The sequence below is a fragment of the Malania oleifera genome, chromosome 9, assembly GCF_029873635.1.
Source record: "Malania oleifera isolate guangnan ecotype guangnan chromosome 9, ASM2987363v1, whole genome shotgun sequence".
In the NCBI taxonomy this organism is placed as follows: Eukaryota; Viridiplantae; Streptophyta; class Magnoliopsida; order Santalales; family Ximeniaceae; genus Malania; species Malania oleifera.
The window spans coordinates 1,347,244-1,369,236 of record NC_080425.1 but is presented as its reverse complement, the minus strand read 5'-3'; the positions used below and the strand labels follow the sequence as shown (position 1 = coordinate 1,369,236).

The 21,993-nt window shown below is 37.3% G+C and overlaps 1 protein-coding gene across 2 annotated transcripts in view; it reads left to right on the top strand.

Annotated features, from left to right (window-relative positions):
- The first annotated feature begins 6,009 nt into the window (after positions 1 to 6,009).
- Positions 6,010 to 21,993, top strand: part of LOC131164871 (2-oxoglutarate-Fe(II) type oxidoreductase hxnY) — a 34,041-nt gene continuing 18,057 nt past the window's right edge. For both annotated transcript variants that reach the window (XM_058122392.1, XM_058122391.1), the window contains exons 1-5: positions 6,010 to 6,215; positions 17,184 to 17,376; positions 17,677 to 17,757; positions 17,992 to 18,043; positions 18,531 to 18,652. In XM_058122392.1, coding sequence (XP_057978375.1) covers positions 6,138 to 6,215; positions 17,184 to 17,376; positions 17,677 to 17,757; positions 17,992 to 18,043; positions 18,531 to 18,652 — 526 coding nt within the window. In that variant the 5' untranslated portion in view covers positions 6,010 to 6,137. The remainder of the gene's footprint in view (positions 6,216 to 17,183; positions 17,377 to 17,676; positions 17,758 to 17,991; positions 18,044 to 18,530; positions 18,653 to 21,993) is intronic.

Sequence of the window (21,993 nt, the reverse complement as noted above, 5' to 3'; positions counted from 1 at the left end):
TTGTCATCCATTGTAAAACAATAACTTAGAGGCTGATTTTGGAAAAATTGACTGCACCAATGCGTCTGGAACGGTCAAAATAGCTTGGAATAGGTCTGACACGATATGTATGGGCCCCACAGATGACTTGGCATGTAGGCCCCCTGGTGACATGGCAAAAATGTTGCAAATTCTGGGCGTGTCAGCAAACACACTTTTGCACACACTTCTCCAATGCAAAAAAGAATGATAAAAAACACTTCTGCACACACCTTAGTAAGATGTGACCCCCCTTTTTTTTTTAATAATAATAATAATAAAAAACTTCCTTGACTTGCAGGGGAAAATTTCAATTGTCTTCTTCCTGCTCCATATCTTTACAGAGACACTTTACTCCGCCTCCTTAAAAAAAAATATGACCTTCACACACAGACAACCAGATATTGCAACTCGAGGGGCTGGAAGATCAAAGGAGATTAATGGCAGTGCGAAAAAAAATAAAAAATTCCCTTCACGCCTCTGCGACGTGATTTGTGGTCGTAGTTCCGACTCGACGTCGCCAAACCTCGAAACCGAAGGTAAGCACAGATCACGCTCCTCACCCTTTCATACTCTGATACTAGTTGTAAGGGTGGTAAGGGGATGAATCAAGTAACAAACACAAACACACAAAACACACAGAACACAAGGAGATTATGTGGTTTGGCCAAACTCAGCCTACATCCACAGGAGAGAGAGAGTCACACTATATTATCAAGAAAAATACAGTGGAAGAGGAAAGCACACTCTCTCACTCAACTCTAGCTCAAACCCCTCTGCCACACGCACACAACATTCTTTATTCTTTTCTGCTGTATATTTTCTTTGCACACTCACTCACCGCTTTACAAAGCATTTCACATATAAATATAGTAGAGAGAGGAGCATTGTGATGGAGCAGCATTGAAAGCGGAATGCATGCTCAAGGTTGCGCATGCTCCACGAGTTGTGCCTTCCCAAGAAATAATAAATGCACCCACATGGGTGGGTCAACAGATTTCAAATAAGGAAACAAACTGACCTTGATGATAAATACTAACTCAAACAAACATCTAAGATTCAAAACAAAGAGAGAGAGAGAGAGAGAGAGAGAGAGAGAGAGAGAGAGAGAGAGAGAGAGATAGAGAGAGAGAGAGAGAGAGAGAGAGAGAGAGAGAGAATTGAAGTAATTAATATAAATAACTCAAATGAAATTTAACTCAACAGTGGCAATAAATAAAAAAGAGACAAGCTACATTTAATAATGTTCCAACAAATATTAAAGCAACACAAAGAGAGAGAGAGAGAGGAAGAGAGATTAAACTCAACAAGATTTAACTAAAAAGAAATCTCAAATGAATGCTAAAAAAAAAAAAACTAAATTACAGTGCTTGATTAAACAAAAATACACTTTCAAATAAGTATTTAAATGACATTAAAATAAAGCTAAATAGTAAAGAGGGGGGGGGGAGAGAGAGAGAGAGCAAAGGAAATGTGGCTGGCTGTGAGTTGAGTTGGAGATGCTTGGGTTTCCACACAGCAACTGTGACACAACTCCCAAGATGAGAACAAAAACTCCACGCAACCCCCTAGCTGTTCTAAACCCTAGCCTTTTCTCTTCCTTTAATCCTTTATCCCCTTTTTTTTCCTTTTCTGCCCCCCAGCTCACTTTTTCATTCTTCATTCCAGCGCCTCCTGCCCTCTCCAATGCCTCACACACATACGGAAGCCATTGCATGGCAGGGTTACATCAAGACCCTACCCACTTCTTCTTTTTTCATATTTGGCTCCAGCCCTATTCTACCCTCTTCACAAGAAAGCTTTTTTTTTTTTTTCCCAATTGGTTCTCAACGTGTACACTGGCTCAACCCACTCTTCACAGTTTTCTCACTCACACACACAGCCATGGCCACTCACACACGCACGACTCAGCTAACCCACTTTTCCTTTTGCAACCCTGCCTCTCCTTTTGTTTCTTTTCTTTTAATCTGCCTGTTCACGGCCAAGACCCAGCCCACGCCTAGAAACTTCTTGCATGGCCAGCACAGACCCAAGTTTTTATCTTTCCTTTTCATTATTTTTTTTAATCACCTCCGGTCCTCTCCAATTCAGGCCAATGCATGGGCAATTTCTACACGTCACGACCAGTATACGTCTTCACGAACATGACTTCTTGTTATACACGCGGCGTCTCCTTGTCACGCGCGTGGCTCACGTACACAGTTTCTCTCACGCACAACTGGTGTATATCTTTAATGTCCAAAATTTGTCTTGTAATAATAGGACGCTAATGACCATAAATTTATGACAAAAATAGGCTATTTATCTCAAGATTATCAAATGAGGTCGACGTAAAAATATTAGACATAATAAGACATTTAATTAAAATTATAATCATCAATGCATGAATTTAAATACCTAGTTATGCATCTTTGACGCATAATCATTTCACACCTTGAAGTCACACATTATTTACAATTTCTCACCAATATGGACGAAGTCCATTCCACTTTGAATTTAATCAATGACATTGTTATATTAACAAATCAAACCTCTGTAATTAAGCTAGTCAATCATGAAGATCAGTAGCACACCTAACAATTATCAAATCATTTATAACACCTTAGAAAATTAATATGCATGGAAGTATAAAAAAAATAAAATAAATTAAATTGAATAATTAATTAATTAAATAATAATAATCATTAATTAAATAATATATTAATATAATATAATATAATATTTTATATATATATATATGTTAAGTTAACATTGAAATTGAAACTAGCAGAACACGCACACGCCCCTTTCCAAATCTCGCCTCTCTCTCTCTCCGTCTCTCAACTCTTTTCTTCTACGCCCTCTCTCCCTCTCTCTTCAATTTCTTTTCCAATACTCGATCGATCGAAAAATAGAAAATACCATTAGGATCCTATCTCGACTATCGACATTTTAATCGTAGTGGATTTGTCGTAGGAGCGACGTAGGCACCACTCTTAGGATAAGGTAATCTCTCTCTCTCTCTCTCTCTCCTCAATTTCTCCCAAATCTCTAGTCAAATTGACGATCAGACACTACCATAGGGTTCTCGGTTCAATTCTCGTCATGTTAGCTAGAGCAGATTTTTGATTTAGGAATCTTAAGCACCACTCTTGGAGTGAGGTAAGGGAATAAATTATGTCATAAATTTTATAATTTAACCGGTTAAATTGTAAGATGAGATTGTAGGAATTATATATACATTTTTTCTGAATATTTTGGCATATGGAGGTTGAATTTTAGATTATTATATTTATTATGAATTAGTTAAATTGGTGTTTGTGAGCCTAGGGATTTTACAATAATTATTATTTTAAATATTAACCAGTTAAATTAAAAAATATAATTATATGGATATTTAGTTGATTTTAATCTGAGTATATGTTGGTTTTAAATTTGAATATATGATTATATTATGAGGTATATGATTTTCTGAGTGTTATTAAAGTATTATTTTATTATTTAAATATGTGGCATGAGATTATTTCAAGTTATTGTATAAATTAAACCTGTTGTGATATTGTTGAGAGTAATGTGAAATATGTTTATGAATATGGTACCATGGTATTGTGAAGTTGCATATCTGGGGTGTTTGTTTGGTGGTATCTAGGCAAAAGGGGACGACGATACGTAACGCCTCGATCCTTAGAGTAGTCTGAGGGCTTGCTGAATTAGAGTAGGGAGTAGAAGACGCCTCAATGTCAGTGAGTGTCTAGATATGCACCAGATGTGGTCACCGAATGATATAATGCTTTACATGTAAATAGGACTCAAGAAATTGAGAAGATAGTTTTAGTGGTTTAACATGTAAACATGAACCACATTATAGAAGGTTATTTATATGATACAAGTATTGTATATTATTTATATGTGATATACAAAAACTTATTTGCCACACACTGATAATAATTTATTCCATCCTTACTAAGAGGTGTCTCACTCTATTTATATCTAACATTTTTCAGATACCACGAGGAGTATGATAGTAATCAGAGTGCGCAGTGAAAGCGTGGGTGGAATTGAAGGTTTAGTTTAGAATTGTTAAGTATTTTATTTATGTTTTTGATGATCTCAAAATCTTATTGTTGTATTGAGATTTTTATTGTAATAAAGGTTAATTTTTTAGTGTTTTGGTAATTGTTATGGAGATCTTCTGTTGTTTTGTTATATGGTATCAAAAATTTATTTTAAATAATACTCCATACCCTAGTTTCGGGTTCGGGGGCGTTACATCATTGATTGGACGAGGTCATAATTTATTCATTTAATATCAACTATTTTAACCTTCGATCAAAGTTTTTAATGAAACTAAATCAAATGTTATTTTTCCCTTTTTTTCTTTTTGAAAGAATACATATACATCAATGATGTATCTAACATTTCATATATATATGTTTTTTGACACTCCAAGTGGAGATTCTTTTTTGATTACATAAGAACTCTAGCCACTAACGAGCCCTTCGGATCCCCTAGTGCGGCACCAAACCTACAGATCAGCATCCTCCGTCCCCAGGTCTTGCTGATCAGGATAAAATCCAGATGCGGACACGACTTCTGTGCATCAGTTGGACGTTCGGTCAACCCGATCCCCGGGACACATCTCCATTACCATCCACGATCCCTGCTGGCTCACAGAGAACTCTCACCATCCATGGTCCCTGTTGGCTCACAGAGCGAACTCTCACCATCTATAGTCTCCACTGGCTCACAGAGTAAACTCTCACCATCTACAGGTACCGTTGGTTCTGTGAGTGTATCTACCTGAAATTGAACCCCCGATGCTCCTTCTTACTTGTTGATGCCTTTCTAAGTGGAGATTCTTGTCACTATATCTCATTGTCTTTTACATCAAGTTTCATATTGACAATCTCATATCTAATGACTTTAATTAAGAACTGAACCAACAAAAATTATCGAGACAAGCTTCATAATCTAAATGTTTTAAGATAAGAAGACATAATATATAAAATGTAATTTTAGTCATTACGGTAGGATATTGGGTGGAGAAAAGATTAAACTTAGTCAAAAAATTAATGACATTAATATATTTTGATACATTGAATATATTATGCAGACTAATAAGAAATTTAAGTTAATTCCATGCAATACACACCATTAGAGTAGGTTGGATTAAAAAAAGAAACATCTGGAGAGTTCCATATGATTGCCGTACTCTTAAAATTAGAAGGAAAGTTCTTTAACATGACTATAAGACTCGATATACTATATGGATAAAATGTTACACAATTAGAAAATAACATATCTAAAAATTAAAAGTTATTGAAATAAGAATGATGAGGTGGATGAGTTATATGACTTTAAAAGATTAGTTAAAGAATAAATGCATTTGTGATGAATTAGACATAATATTTGTAAATAATAAGATGAAATAGAGACGATTGAGATGATTTACACATATTAAGTAGGCAAACTAACGCACTGGTGAGGATGAGTGAGATATTTAATGTTACTATTAATAGAAGGGGGTCTAGACCGTAGATAAGTGAGATAGTTGATGCTAGTATCAATAGAATGAGAACTTATGCCGGAGACCTCCCCCTCCCCATGTTCGTGTGCCTATTTATTAAATATTTGAAAATGGATCCCTCCCTTTGCATATTTGATATCAATGAATGTACAAATAATTTGTCACATGTTTAATATATAACAGACAGGTGCACGGATGTGCGGAGGGAGAGGTTCTCTATATGATTTCTTTAATAGAAGGGGTATGTTAGATGTAAAATAATTTGTTATCCCTCAGTTAATAGTCACACATTTGCTAAGGGATATTGCATAAACTATATAAATTGATGAAAATAATTAATGTAATAAACTCCATTGGAACTCAATTAGAATCTATTTTACTGTCTCCACTCAACAAAATTTCAAATCCATCACTCAAACTTTATATTTCCAAAATAAAAACAAATAAATGTATATAGCTAGAAAGTGTTTGCATAATTTTAAAATGATTTAGATGTCAGTCAAATCGCGAATGGCATCTAATTTTTTTTTTTTTACAGCCCATGGCTGTGGCACGGTAGCCTGAAGCCGACGAATTCCCCCGGTCTACACGAAAGTAGCGTGAGGGAAAGAAAATGGTGGACGCGCTGGAACTTCCCATCATCGACTTGTCCTCGCCCGATCGCATATCCACGGCTAATTCAATCCGTCAGGTTTGTTTGTGTCCCTTTGTTCTTTGCGCCCCTTGGTTTCCTAATTTCAGCAATTCAATCATTGGTTTTTGGTTCTCTATTCATTTCTACTTTTTGGAAAATGGGTTCTCTTTCACTTCTTTTCTATTGTTACAAAATCCGTATACCTATTTTCGTTCTCTATTTATTTTCTGTCCATATCTACTTTTTGGAAAATGGGTTCTCTTTCACTCCTTTCCTGTTGCCACAAAATCTGTTTACTCTTTTTCGACGGACCCACATACTCGTGTAGTCATTTCTGGTATACTGCCATGTGGTTGCTCGCTCCTTGAGCGATTAATTTCGTGGCCTACTTTGATTAAGGAAGTTTTTGGTTACCATAATATGAGTAAAATTCGTTCTCTCTCTGTGTGTATTGGGTTAAGTTGGGGTTGGGTTTGGGGTGGAGGGTTGGGTTGGGATGGGAGGATAAGAGCGGAGAGAAGCCAGGAGAAATGGACCCTTTCAGCACTCTAAAATGCATAATATTTGATATTGAATTAGTTTTTAATTTGTAAGTTTACTGTTTTTCCTTTTGTTTTTCTTGACTCTAGATGGGTCTGGTTATGAAGGTTGTCACATTTGTAAAAATTTTGCTTTAGTCTCGTGTAAATTTTTTTTTTCTTTGGACTAGTATCTAAGAAATTCTCTTTAGACTAAAGCAAAAATTTGCTTGTCTTTGCCAATTCCATTGTTAACAGTTAACATAATTAATTGCCACTTGAACCACTGCTTGGAGATAAAAAAAAATAAAGAAGAAGAAAAACCAGCTGTTACCAACAACATTGGTAGAAAAGGTAGGTCTGAATTTTTGAATGTAATCACTCAATTCTTAGTGCTTTGTGCATGTTGTGTGATTCTTAGAATTAAAATGGAAGTTCAAGATGACTATAGAACCAACTATGTTATATGGATCAAAATGTTGGGAAACTAAGAAACAACATATCTGAAAAATAAAAATTGTCAAAATGAGATTATTTTTTTGGGGGGGGGGGGGAGTGAGTGGTACAATCTTAAAAAATAAATTAAGGAATTGAAACATTTATGGTAATTTAGGCCATGGCACCTGGACAGGAGAAGATAAGGGAGGGATTGTTGAGATAGGCACCATTGTAGGCCAAGCGGTGCACTATGGAGGAAGAGTTAGCCTGTTACTTTTAGTAGTAGTAGAAGGGGTAGAGGTAGACCTAAAATAACTATAAGGATTCAATAGCCCTCAAAATGTCGAAAGAAATTGCCCTAGATCATGTAAATTGCAAAAAAGAACTCATGGACCCAACCTAGTGGGAACTAAGGGACTTGGTCTGTTTTTGTTGTTGTTTATTCACTCAGTTCCATTAGGAAATAAAAACTTTGTTTGGCATTGGTATTCAAAAATTTCAATTTTTAGAGAATGGGCTTCAATATTTCCTGGTTAAAGGGATTATTTAAAAGATATTGTGTGTACATACTCCTATAGAGTAGCTAAAAAGAGAAATAGACATATACTTGGCATAGCATGGATGTATGTTCCCAAAACTTATTGGATGGTGCACTTTTTGCTACTTGTTTTATGATTAAAAAATGCCCTATGGTCTTAAATTCCCTTTTCTATCAAATACCATTAACACGTTGTGCATTGTGCCTTTGGGTGTGCATGTTTTTTCATGTTCCATATGTTGCTCAAGACTTCTTGTGCTATTGAATATGTCTTTATTGGGCACTAAAGAACTCTAAAAGAAATAGATGTTCCCTATATGTCTTGATCCTCCTACTGCCATTCTTATTCCACTAGAGAACACTTCTATTTCTCTTCCCAGCAGCCATTCAATTCTGAATCAAAGAATGATTAAGGGTTTATGAACATTGAAAAAATGGTGGAGACATTTTTTCACTGTGCAACCACCTCTTCTGATCGTCACTATCTCACCTTCTACTTTTGGTGATGTGTCTTGGATTGACTTGGACTCGCCAATTGCTTAGTGAAGAAGTATCAGAACTTGTATTCAACAATCTTAGTTGCTAACCTTAGAGCTAATTAATTTTCAATTCTTCACCTTTGTTTTAATGCATTTCCTTGTTCCTTTATTTCTAATCCTTCTTCACATTTTGAAGCTTGTGCAAATCCTGGGAAGAAGCATTCCATGGATGTAGAAATGGATGTCTTGACTACTCAAGGGACATGGGGCTTGGTAGATCTTCCTCTTGATAAGGAGTTGGTTAGGCGTCTTTGGTTCTAAACCATAAAATATCTTTTTGATGGTTCTATTTGATGTCTTAGGGTTCAGTTGGTTGCTCAAGAGTACATCCAAACGTATGATATTAATTTCTTTGAGACCTCTCTCATTGCTCCACTAAATTCTATTCATGTTTTTGATTTTGTTAGCTGTCAATTTTAACTGGCCCTTATACTAGTTGGATTTGAAGAATGCCTTCTCATACAAGGATTTTCTGGAAGAGGAATACATGTGGCAATTTTTGGCTATGTTGCTGCTTAGGGGAGAGTGGTAAGGTATGTTGATTGCATGAGGCTGTTTATGGTCTCTTTGAGTCTGGCTTGGCAAATTTAGTGTGACGGTGTCTAGATTTGGGTTTTATTCAATGCAAATCTGATCATTTGGTCTTTGTTTGCAAAAATGAGATAGTTGTGGTACTCTTGTAGTTTATGTTGATGCATTATGACTAGCAGTGATCATATCAAGATTACAGATGTCAAGTATTAGCTTTCAGAAAAATTTAAAATCAAGGACTTGGGTAGCTTGTGTTACTTTCTTGGCGTTGAGATTGTATGATGTAAGAAGGGATTGAACCTATCTCAATGAAAATGTACCTTGTACTTGCTAAATAAGACTGGTACGCCGGGATCTAAATTAGTTTATAGTCCTGTTGTTTCTAACTTGAAGTTGTAGAGGGATGTTAGACCATATTTTCAAGAGAATGTTGGTATAAGCTGGCAAGTTGATCTATGATACAGTCACTTGGCCTAAGATTTAAATTGCTGTGAGGATGGTGAGTTAGTATATGGAGAATCCCATGCAGCTATGCTAATATGCTGTTTGCAGGATTCTTTGTATCTCAAGAGCTTTCGTGGCAAAGGCTTGAGGTTAAATCTAATAAAAATTGAGACAGTGCTGGATTGGGTTGACTCTCTTGAAGATCATAGGTCCACTAGTGGATGCTCTTCTGTAGTAAGGCCCAGTGCTGAAGTAGAATATTGAGTTACATGTCATATGGTTATTAAGCTTGTGTGATTGGAGTCTCTTGTGTTATATAAGTTTTCTTGATAAGGAATTCTTCAAAGATATGCTTTTTGATAATCAACTTGCTCTTTATATTGCTAGTAGCGAAGTGTTTTATAAGAGGACAAAGCACATTTAAGTTGATTATCATTTTGTGAGGGATGTGATGTAGAATTTTGTGAGGAATCCCTATGTGAAAATTGAGGATCAATTGAGAGATGTTTCCTTTAAACCCACCTTGTCTAATTGTTGTAACTCGTAATTGTTAAAATTGTGCGATTATCGATTCACAGGTTTGATTGGATTTGATTCACTAGCCTATTGATTCAAATCTAGTAGGTGAATCAAATTAAGCAAAATTTGTTTGTTTCACTAGCTTATTGATTCAAAGGTATGATTGAATTCGATTCACATTGACTCCTAGTCAAACCCAACTATTTGAAGAAAAAAAAGCTTTGCTGCTTTTTAATGCAATAGTCCTTAGAACTTTTTCAAGGGCCTTTAGGATAAAAAATTCAAAATAACAAAATCTTTTTACTTTTATCTCTCTTTTGAATTGTTTTAAAATTGCGGTTCCTAAATGTCTTTATAGAGTTTGACGATTGCATGAAGTCTCCATTTGTTTGATTCTCACTGAGAATAGTTTATCTTGAAGCTCAAAGTGTTTACATATGGAGGTATTTAACATTTTGACATTTCAAAGGTGAGTTATTTTACTTTTTCAACATTCTAATTATAGTATACTTTTCATCTGTATTTAGATGCGTGTATGTTGGGGGTACGTAATCATTAATTTTCATCGACATATTTAATTATTAATGTATTTTGTTTGTTGTACATATATACATTTTCTCATGCCATATATTTTTCGAAATTGACAAATTGTGCCAAGTCTTATGATTTAATTTGATTCTCAATTCTCAATTCACAAAATCAAGATCTCAATTCACGATTCAAATCTAATTTGACAAATATACTTGTGACAAGCTGGGGTCGCCATATATGTAAACCTCTAGCTTGAGGGGGAGTGTAGGAAAATATTATTTCGATTATTAGGTGGTGTGTATAGAGGTATTTACTTTTTCCTATTTTTTTGGGTTAACTTGGAGATGTAGGTGCTCCTAGCTCTGGCTGTCACTCATCTTCCTCCTCTCTATAACACTGTTTACTCAGGTTCACGACAAATAAAATGGTAGTGCACCAAAAACACCATTCTATTCTAGGTTCAATGTACAATTATTAGAAAGTTGAAAAATTAGCGGGGAGCTAAAGCGGTTTCTTGGGGAACACTTCTTTTTATCTAGTTAATAGGCGCTAGAGCAATTTCTAGTAGATGGGATAGATTCTTATTTTGCAGGGAGTGGAAGATGGGTTTCAGAACCTTACTCAAAGTACTCTCCCTAGGGCCACATCCAATCATTTTCCCATTTTGTTGGAATCTACATCTAGTAAGGTTGTGTGGAGTCCTACTCCCTTCAGGTTTGAGAACATGTGGTTGGACCATGTGACTTTCAAGCCTCTGGTCAGGGAGTCTTGGGGGCAGGTAGGTAAGGGGAAGGCATTGGGAAGGTTTTAGATTCATGAAAAAAATTGAAACATTTGAAGGAGAAACTAAAAGTTTGGAATAACGAGGTGTTTGGTGATGTTAGAATTAGAAAATCTTTACTATTGGATGAGTTGTCTTTTTTGTATAGGAAGTAGGAGGAGACTAACCTTTTGAATAACGAGGAGACTGACGTTTATCATTGAAGAATGAGTTGGAAGAGGTGATCTTTTGGGAACTAAGGAGTTGGAGGCAAAATTCCTTATTCGAATGGGTTAAAGATGGTGATTGTAACTCTTCCTTCTTTCACAGGTTAGCTAATGGTAAGATGAGTAACAATTTGATTGGGGAGTTAGATGTGAGGGGTGGGGGTGTCACTAGTGACCAAGGTCAGATCACCTTCGTTATTACTAACTTCTTTCAGAACTTGTATTTGGAGGACTACTGTAGGCCGATGTTAGAGGGGGTTAGAATGGGATCTTATATTTGTTGATAAGAAGAATTGGTTAAAGAGACCATTTGATGAGGACGAAGTGAGGGGTGATTTTTGGGATGGAAAGGGATAAGGCTCCAAGACTGGATGGTTTTAATATTGTTTTTTTCCAAGATTGTTGGAAGGTTGTTAAGGGTGATTTGCTGAAAGTTTTTACTAAATTCTTTGGTAATGTGACTGAATTCTTTTGTAATGGGATTTTATTGAAAGCATTAGTTTTTATTTTATAGCCTTGGTGCTTAAAATATCAGATATATTAAAGTTGAAGATTTTAGACCTATTAGCCTTGTCTCTAAACAACAACAACAAAACCAAGCCTTAAGTCCCACTAGGTGGGGTCAAGCGTTGTCTCTAGTATGTATAAAATTATTCGAAAAGTTTTAGCTAATAGATTGAGTGTGGTGCTTGTTGATACTATTTCTAGCACCTAGAGTGCATTGTGGGGGGAGGCAAAAGGTGGATGCTATTCTAATGGTCAATGAGGTGGTTGAGGATATTCCTGAGGATATTCATAGGAATAAGAACAGGGTTTTTGTTTTTTTAAATTAGATTTTGAGAAAGACTATGATAGATTGAGTTGGACCTTCTTGGATAAAGTCCTTGCGAGAAAGGGTTTTGGTGAGCGTTGGCGTCGTTGGATTAGGGGCTGCTTGTCTAATGTGTGGTTCTTGTTGATCGTTACTGATGAATTGAATCTTGGTTTTGTGCTTCGCTGGGCATTAGACAAGGTGACCTGTTATCCCCTTTTTTGTTTGTTCGTGTAGCTAATGTGTTGAATAGGATGGTGGATACAACCGTGTAGAGGGGGCTTGGTAAAGGTCTAGAAGTAGGGAGAGGGAGTGGTGGTTTCCCATCTCCAGTTTGCTGATGATACCATTCTTTTCGTTGAAAATCGTAGCCCTTCCTTTTAGGATAATTTTGGGTATTCTTCAAAATCTCGAGAGGGTGTCTGGTCTTAAACTTTTATAGGAAAGAGTAGTGTAGCAGCTTTGAATGTGTCCATGGAGCGCGTGTAAGGGAATGGGCTATTGAAGTGGGGTGTGGCATTTTGGATTGGCCATTTACTTGGGGGTTTTTCTGGGGGAAATCCTAGAGCAGTGAATTTCCTGAATCTGGTGGTGGAGAGGGTGATGAAGAGATTAGATCGTTAGAATGGGGCTCTTTTCTCTTTAAAGGGAAGAATAAGCCTGATTCATGTTTGTCTTTCTAGCGTTCTGTTTTATTTCTTGTCATGCTTGTCTGTTAAACTCGGACCTGATGCATATTTACTTGATTTACCTACTCATTTGACCGTTAGTCCAGTTTTTAATATAGAGGATTTGACACCTTACAGAGGCACTTTTGAGCCTTGTGGTTTGCCATTTGATGCCCATGCAGGTTTAGCAGCTCCTCAGCCTCCCTCTATTTCTCGACCACAGGAAACAGTGGAGTCTATCTTGGATGACGAGTTTGTGATGTCTTCTCAGGGTGGTTTCCATCGCTACTTGGTTCAGTGGAGAGGTCACAATGCTACATGGCTAGGCCGAGGATGATGTTCATTACAGCTCTCCTGACTTGTTGGAGTCATATTTGCAGTCCCACTCTGCAGAGCAGATTCCTTTCAGCTGGGGGAGAATGATGGAGGACCACCTATACCCCTTAGGCCCCCCATTTGACACATGAATTTTAGGTGTAGGTTTAGGAAGGTTTAGGAAAGATGTATATGGAGGACCTCTTTGTATTTTTTAGATTTCTTTTAGTATTTGTAATTATGTGTTTAGTTGGGTCGTATTTGTAAATATGCGTTAGTTGTATTAGTGGTTTAAGTGCTGGACGTGCTAGTGGATGTACAGTTATTGTTTGAATCAGATTGCAGTTTCTCTCTCTCTCTCTCTCTCTCTCTCTCTCTCTCTCTCTCCTTCTGGTTCTGCTCTTCTTCTTCTTCTTCTTCTTCATCCTCCTCCTCTCGTCTCCTTCCTTCTCTTATCTCTCTTCTAATTCTGTCTCTCACCTCTGTTCTGTTCTGTTCTGTTCTTCTCCTTCTCTATTCTTCTGTTTCTGATCTGTCTTCCTACTGCTGCTGCTGCTTCTCTCAATTCTATATATATATATAAATTCTAATATGTATCCTACATCACCATTGGTTTCCTAAAAAGTTTCTATTTTAGGAGACCTCTTATCTATAGGGAGATGGAGTTATCTTCTTTGTTATCTTTATTGTATGGGATAATCTTTCTTGGGGAGGGATGCGGGTTTTTGGACTTTTGTTCAGTAGGGAGTGTATTCGTACCTTTTTTATGCATTCTTTAGCCACTCTGATTCTTCTTTCCCAACCTAACATATCATTTGGAAGGCCGAGGCTCCCCAAAAAATTAAGGGTTTCACATGGTTGGTTGTGCTTAATAAAATAAATACTAATAACTTGCTGCAAATCAAGAGACCTTTGAAGGCTTTCTCTCCCAATGTATGTGTGCTTTGTTACAGGAACTTCGAGACAGCTTCTCATCTTCTTTTGCACTGTGAATTTGCTTGGAGGATTTGGAATAAGCTTTTTGGTATTTCAGGAGAGCTGGGTATGACCTTCTTTGGTGGGATAATTGCTAGCTATTTGTTTTGCTGGCTATGGAAGAAGGAAAGTGCAGTTCTATGGAAGCAGGGAATACATGCAGTTTATGGGGGTTATGGTTGGAGTTTAATGCATGGATATTCACTGGGAAAAAAATTAAATTGGGTGCTGGTTTGAATAAAATTCAGTATTTAGGGTCACTGGTGCGTAGGTTTAGGATTTTCCGGAGAAATTAGTTTCTGGGAGTTACAAAGAGATTGGAGGAACCTGTTGAATTTTTGATCTTCGCCTTTTCTTATCTCTTAGTTGTAGTTATTTTTTGGGTTGTTCCTGGCCTTTTTCGGGAGATGCCTCATTCTCGCTCATGCAAATCCTTTTCCTATGAATGAGCATATCTATTTTGCCACCTCTATTGCTGCCATCATGATGTAGGACAAGAGGGAAGACCTTGGGAAGATCTTTGTTGGAGAATAATTAAGGAGAATTGGGTCATGGAATTGTTGGGTTTAGTTAGTAGTTTATTCTGTTTTTAGTTTAATTAGTATAGTATTATGAGAATTCGGGGGCTTGTTTGTAGTATTTGTGCATTCTAGGGGTATGTTTGTAATGTAATGTAGTTGTAGGGGTTTATGTGTAATTTCATCTGAGGATGCTTTCTTATAAACAGCGCGTGAAAGCCATGTTGTAGACAGTTTTTGTTGAATTTCCCCCCTCATATCTCCTCTCTTCTCTCTTCCCCTTCCTCTCTTCAATTTCTTCTAATCTCTCCCATGGCCTTGATGTTGCCCTTGCATCATTTAGACTTGAATTGAGAGTTGGCATCAATGAACTGGGATGACAGATTGTACAATAGTAATGTTTGGAAAGACTTTGGTTGTCTTCAAACACATTCATTTCCTTGCTTGTAGTGTCTTCAAGCTGAGTAACTTGGAAAATTCTTTGTCTTGGTTGATTGGTAGAGCGGGCTTCAAAATGATCTTCTTATCATTGTAGTGGAAGACGTGTGTTTTCAAGTCCTTGAGTCACACCCAAATCATCTAACCAAGGAGAACCAAGGACATTGAGTTATCAGCCCAAGATATCTCAGAAGGCTCTGGGTGAGGTTCTGGATGAAATTGCATACAAGTGACTCCATTTCTAGTTACATTCATAGGACATCTTCCGTCAATGATGAATTTGCAAACGTTCCTTGCGAAACTGGCAGTTGCAGGGTTCTTCGGCAACTTATCTCTCATGTGTAGCTGGGGCAAAAGGTGTGTGAGAGTCCCCGGCGATGAAACTCCTTGAGAAGATAGATCAGAGGGGTGGGGATTACAATGGTGGTGGCTATGTGAAGAAAAAAAGCACTGGAAACTAGGGATTCTGGAAGGCTGATGGCTGGAGAATATTTAGGCACGTTGGGGCCCTCTGGTGGTCAGATGGAGACAAAATTTTAAGGTTAGGAGTTTCTGGGGGTTCTGATTTTTTGATGGTGTGGGAGGTGTTGTGAGAATATTCCAGGAATGGGGTGTTTGAAAAATTGGGGAACACAGCTGGAATTTTTCAAAGAAGTTCAGAACTGTCTCTCTCTCTCTCTCTCTCTCTCTCTCTCTCTCTCTCTCTCTCTCTCTCTCTCTTTAAAAAATGAAATTTCAGGGCAGGGAAGGAGAGGGAAGATACTTCATACTGCTGGGCAGCAGGGGATTAGGAACAGAACAGAGGATCAGAACCAGAGAAAGATCATAAGGGAAGAAGAAGAGAAGAGGAAGAAGAAAAGAAGAGGAGAAGAAAGGGGAAAATGGGGGCCAGAAATGGTAGAATAGAGATTGATATTGGGCCGTGATACCAAAGGATGCTGGGGCAGCATCAAAGATCCACAGCCATGGGAGAGATTAGAAGAAATTGAAGAGAGGAAGGGAGGGGAAGTGGGATTAGGAACAGAACAGAGTATCAGAACCAGAGAAAGATCATAATGAAGAAGAAGAGAAGAGGAAGAAGAAAAGAAGAGGAGAAGAAAGAAGAAAAATGGGGGACAGAAATGGAAGAATAGAGATTGATATTGGGCTGTGATACCAAATGATGCTGGGGCAGCATAAAAAATCCACAGCCATGGGAGAGATTAGAAGAAATTGAAGAGAGGAAGGGAGGGGAAGGGTGGAGAGATGGGATGCAAGAGGGAATACCAACATTCAATTTGCAACATGACTTGCTCACATTATTTATAAGAAAGCCTCTTCACTTGAAATTACACATAAACCCCTAAAACAACATTACATTTCAAACATACCAGTATGATGCACAAATACTACAAAAAAGCCCCCAAATACACATAATACTATACTAATTAAACTAAACACGTAATAAACTACTAACTAAACCCAACAATCCTTTGAACCCAATTCTTCTTAATTATTCTCCAACAAGGATCTTCCCAAGGTCTTGCTTCTTGTCCTACTTCACATCACCATGGTTGTTATTATTCTATCATCTACCACTGCTAATGGATTTCATAAGCTCCTAAACAATTAACAAGTACAGCAAAAACCCATGGACGTTCCTTCATATCTACCTCACCACCTCTACGGCCGCATCACCGTAGTTGTTATTATTCAATTATCATCCACTATCAATTTACTCCCATTCCATGCACTATAGCTATTCCTATTTTGCAAACATACACTCATCTCTCCACAATTGTGGCTTCCGCTAGTCCTTCCTTTCCATTGCCTCTGCAACCCTTGCCAACACTAACACTACTTCACCCTTCACCCTTCCTCTAAAAAATGCCACGAAAAAAAAATGCATCACCATGAACACTGCAGCCTCACAGGCTTTTCCGTTTGTTGCAAATTATTGCTATTACCTGGCAGTGTATCAAACATAATTTTGACTTATTAGTTGTAGCGGAATATTGACAAAATGATAAAGCTTCTGATTCTGAAATTTTTCAAAATATCTCTGCCTGAGTTCATTAATAATGAGTTGTTTCCTGCTCTTTCAAGTTGTTCTGTAATGATCTTAATATGTATTTAGCTTTTGAACGGATATGTTTTTTATTGAATGGATTAATATACATATTACACTCGCATGTGTCTCTCTGAGGTTTCAATTGTGATTTTTAGTGAACTGTAAGGACACATTCAAATTTCACTAACAGAATGTGGGACCATAGGCATGCATGGAATATGGTTTCTTTTACCTTGTGAATCATGGAGTGGAGAAAGAGTTGCTTGAGAGAGTGTTCAATGAGAGCAGAAAATTCTTCTCGCTTCCCCTGAAGGAGAAGATGAAACTGGCTCGCAAGGAACATCGAGGTTACACACCATTGTATGCTGAGAACCTAGATCCTTCCTCAAGCTTTAGAGGTACTTGTCCATCCTTTTAACCCGATGCTATTAATTTTATGTGGCATATATGCTACCTGTAATGTTTGTAAGAGTACACATGGGCTGATGCTTTAAATAAATAAATAAATAAATAATTAATATTTTTTGGTTTTTTCAAGTCCTTGTCTGTGACCCATCATTTGGATGGTTGGATTTAAAGAGAAGTACGAGTGAAATATATGACAATCTATTTAGCATCTTCATCATTGATTAATACTGAGCCCAATGGAATAGATAATGGTAACTGTATTTGATCCTATTCTCCTGGTTGACAAACAGGTGACTCAAAGGAGTCCTTTTACATTGGTCCTCTGGATGACGCTACAGCTCAGACTAATATAAATCAATGGCCATCTGAAGGTATTGCATTTTTTCCCCCATGTACCTTCATTTTTACTGGGATTTTGTTTCATATATTTCATATTTGCTGGTCATAATAATGGCAATTTGCGAGTATGTCCAAATAATAATACACTGTAGTATTTCATTGGATGGTATTTTCTAGCATTTTCTAATCACCTTAAATATGCGCTTTGTTAATCTTGTACATGTTTTCTTGGAATTATGGCTGTTCTCCTGGCTGGGGAATACCAGAAGTTCTGCCATTTTGGAGGCCCACAATGGAATCTTACCATGAAAAAGTCCTGTAAGTTTAGTTTATTTGAAAAAAAAAAAAAATGTCCTGTAATTTTAAACTTCTTCCTTGCATAGATTCCCTTATTTTCACTGTATGTTTGGAGACCGTGAATGGAAATTGACCAGTGTTGATCCTAGTTTCTGGAAGCTTTCTCTTTTCATATCAATTTTAGTTTTGATGTGCTTGTTTATTCATGCACTTCCAATCAATTCAATGCATACAACATGTTTCTTCTCTGCTTGGCTAAAATTGTACAGTATTTAAAAGAGCATTGGAACTTTTTGGATTGATGTGTGGCTAGGAGGTTCAGAGCTGGAACTGTTTGTCAAAAATATTTTTGTTGTGAATGTATATAAGGTGCCTTTGCTTGTGGGAAGAGAACATTCTATGCAATGCAGCTAACTTATGAAACTTTTGAAGTTATTTAGCATTTTTTCCCCTCACTTGTTAAATAATAATTTTATGATTGTGAATGCCACTGGACCCAATGCATCAGGACTGCTGGAAAAAGGCTACTCTCTTTGATTGCTCTTTCTCTGAACTTGGATGATGATTTCTTTGAAGAAGTGGGGGCTTTGGATTCACCAATGTCATTTCTTCGTCTGCTGCATTATCCAGGTTTAACATCATACTTTAGCTTCTTAATGCATGCTCAGATTTTAATATTTTCTTTGTTGTTTAGTTTGTTTTCCTCTGCTGTCATGTTTGGGTTTTCTTTTGTATAGATATATCTTTTGTTAAATGCTGACCTGCATTCTGACTATAAAGGGGGTTCTATTTTTTTGTTTTTTCACATGATTTAGAATATTTTAATGTAAGCAAGGTGAAAACAAGAGGGAGTCATGGTAGGAGGAAAGTTCCGTGGTCTTTTAGGCATTAGTCATATCATATGCCATGATATTTCTTTGTATTTGGGAGGCCTAAATCTGGAGATTGCAAAATTTGTTCATGGGAACACACTGTCGTTGCATCCATTGTTCATGCCTCATTCATTTCATATTACAAAAATTTTGGTAACATACTGCAATTTCCAGACCTTTTCTCTGGTTGGCTGTTGGTCTCACTTCCAAACAATTCAGTGTATACAACATGTTTCTTCTCTGCTTGGGTAGACTTGTACAGTATTTAGTAGATTACCTACAGTATCAATGCCAAAACTGTGTTCCTTTGGCATTGATTATCTTCTGTATCATTTTCCTCTTGAAAAATAGATAAGATACCTTTAGTTGGATTGGAGTCATCACAATGACTCAATGTACAATTCAGACACAGGAATCAAAATCTTATTGGCTGATAAATAAGGCACGTAGATAGTGGGAGAGCTATTCTTGTCTTTTTATTTTTTATTTTTTTATTTTTTTATTATAGAAAAAGAATTTCAATATATAAAGAAAAGAATGTACAATCAGGAGAGAAGACATCTCCTTAACGAAATACGATAATCCCCTGAAAAACAAAATGAAAGAGGAAAACACTAAAAATACAGCAAACTCAAATCAGCACACTCTTAGAAGGGGCTTCCAATCCTGCTGTACATCTGTCAAACACATCCCCTTAAAATTTCCATCGTCAACACATCATAAAGAAGCCATAAAATGTACCTTTCTCCCCCACCAACCAGTGTGGAATCTTCTTCCCTGAAAAAGTACATAGATAATGTTCCTTCCACAAGCCTCATAGCACTGCAAATAAAGCACAATTCCATAAAGCAATACCTTCCTCCCTCCTTCGAAACCCACAAAATATAGTGCCAAGAACTCCTCCACTGTTCTCGGACAATTCCAGCTTCCTCCAAAATAATTAAATAACTTATTCCAAACCTTCCAGGCAAAACCGCAATGCAAGAAAAATGAGAAACAGATTCTGAACAATCAAAACAAAGCATATGTAATCATGGGATCGAGCCTTTAAAGGTCTACTCATCTGCAGCAAGTCATTAGTATTTATTCTATTAAGCACAACAAACCAAAGAAACACTTTGATTTTATGGGGGATTGTGACCTTCCGGATTACTTTATAAGGTGGAAAGGAATTATTGGTATCAACCAAGAAATCAAAGAAAGATTTACACGAAAAAACACTCGAGGAATCCAACAACAAAGATCAACTATTTTCCTTGGAAGACATCCTACAATTGTTCAACCTAACCAACAAAGAGGATAATTGAATAGTTTCCCTATCAGTCAAGGTTCTCCTATAACAAATATCCCAAGAAAGTAGAGGACCGCCCAAATCTACAATAAAAGAAATGTGATTGTAGACTCCCCATTTTGTTCGGCCATTATATAGAAAAACTTTGGTTTTTAAAATTTTTGTTCCTTAATTATAATTCTTTTTAGTCATAAGTTTAGGGTGTCATCTAAGGTTTTTAACCAGCGGGTCTCTCGTTTTGATTCTCTCAGCCTCGCCGCCTTGACTTGTAATTTCATTCATAGGTCTTGTGGCACAAATTATCATTCATTCTTGTGCATAATGAGTACAATTTTTAAGAAAATATAAAAATGAATAAAATTGTTCTTCACTCTTGGGCTGCTGTTGTTGGGCCTTCTTCATCACCTGCATACACGAGAAAGAATTCCAATGCTAGTTCATAATCCAAGCGGACTGGGCCCATTTTTAGGCCAATTCTGTGTTTTCAATTCAGTGTGGGCCCCTTTGGGCCTGTTGTTAAATGGTTTTAAGTAATTATAGCCCATTGTGGGCTTTTTATTTTCATTTGAAGCCCAATTTTGGGCTGAGGGCAGCAATTGAGCCCAGTTGGCAGCCTTCCCCATGCACCATTTTTCAAAGTGGCTGGTTCCCATGGCCAGCTACCTTCACCTATTTCCCATGGAACTAGTTCCACACCAGCTGGGCTATAAATAGTGCAGGAGTTTCAAATTCAAAGAGGGGCTGAAAATTGAGAGAAGGCTGGGAATTAAGATAGAAAGGGAGAGATTTCAGAAGACACAGGCAACAGAGAGACACACATTCAGGGGCTTGAAAATTCAGATTTCAAAAGCTAAAGAGTGAAATAGAGGGGCTGGAAATTAAAACAAAAAGGGAGCTGGAAATTGAAAATAGGAAGGAATTGACATTGAAGGGTTGGAAAGGATTGAAAAATAGAGAAATTGAAGGGATTTTGAAGAACCATTGAGAGACAGAAAGGACTTGAAGAAGGGAAGTAGTGCAACAATTCTTAGAGCGGATTCAGAAAGCTTTGAACAAGCTAAGTGGAAACACCAGGAGGTTAGTTCCCCTTCCCTAAAACTCATTGTTAAGTTTATGAATTTTTTTGGTTAAGTTGATCATATTAATTCAAATTGCATTTCAGAAAATTCCCCAAACAGAGCCCTTAAATTCTCAATCAGACCCCGAAAACAGAACCCTAATAACCCCAAGAAAGACCCCAAATTTGGAACCAAAATCTGTAAAGGACCTTGTAAAATTCCTCAAAACAAACCCAGGTTTTTTGACCCAGATCTGAAAAAATCAAACCCGAAAACTCGGGTCAAACTACACAGACCCGTGTCAAAGTACCCAGATCCAGTAACCCCGATCCAGCCTGAGGACCTCCCGGATCTGAGTCAACCCAGCCATGTTCAATGAGTCGAACCTGATCCAACTACCCAACCCAGGTAAACCTTGACCCGGGTCAACTACATTGACCCAAACCACCCTAACCTAAACCCAAGGCCAAGCCCATCTAAAACCTATACTATACCAGCCCAACCTAAGCCTAGCAACCCAAGCCCGATTCCCAGGCCCATCCAACCTCTAAAGATCTGGCCAAATCCTAATAAACTAAGCCCAATTATCCTAAAGCCCAAGACCTTAACCTAACTAGGCCCAAACCCAAGCCTAATCTGAGCCCAAACCAAGCCCAATTCCCCTAACCTAACCCTAACCTATACACAAACCTGACCTAAGTCAACACTTAGGTTAACCCAAACCCTCAACCCTGTTTGGAAAACAAGTAA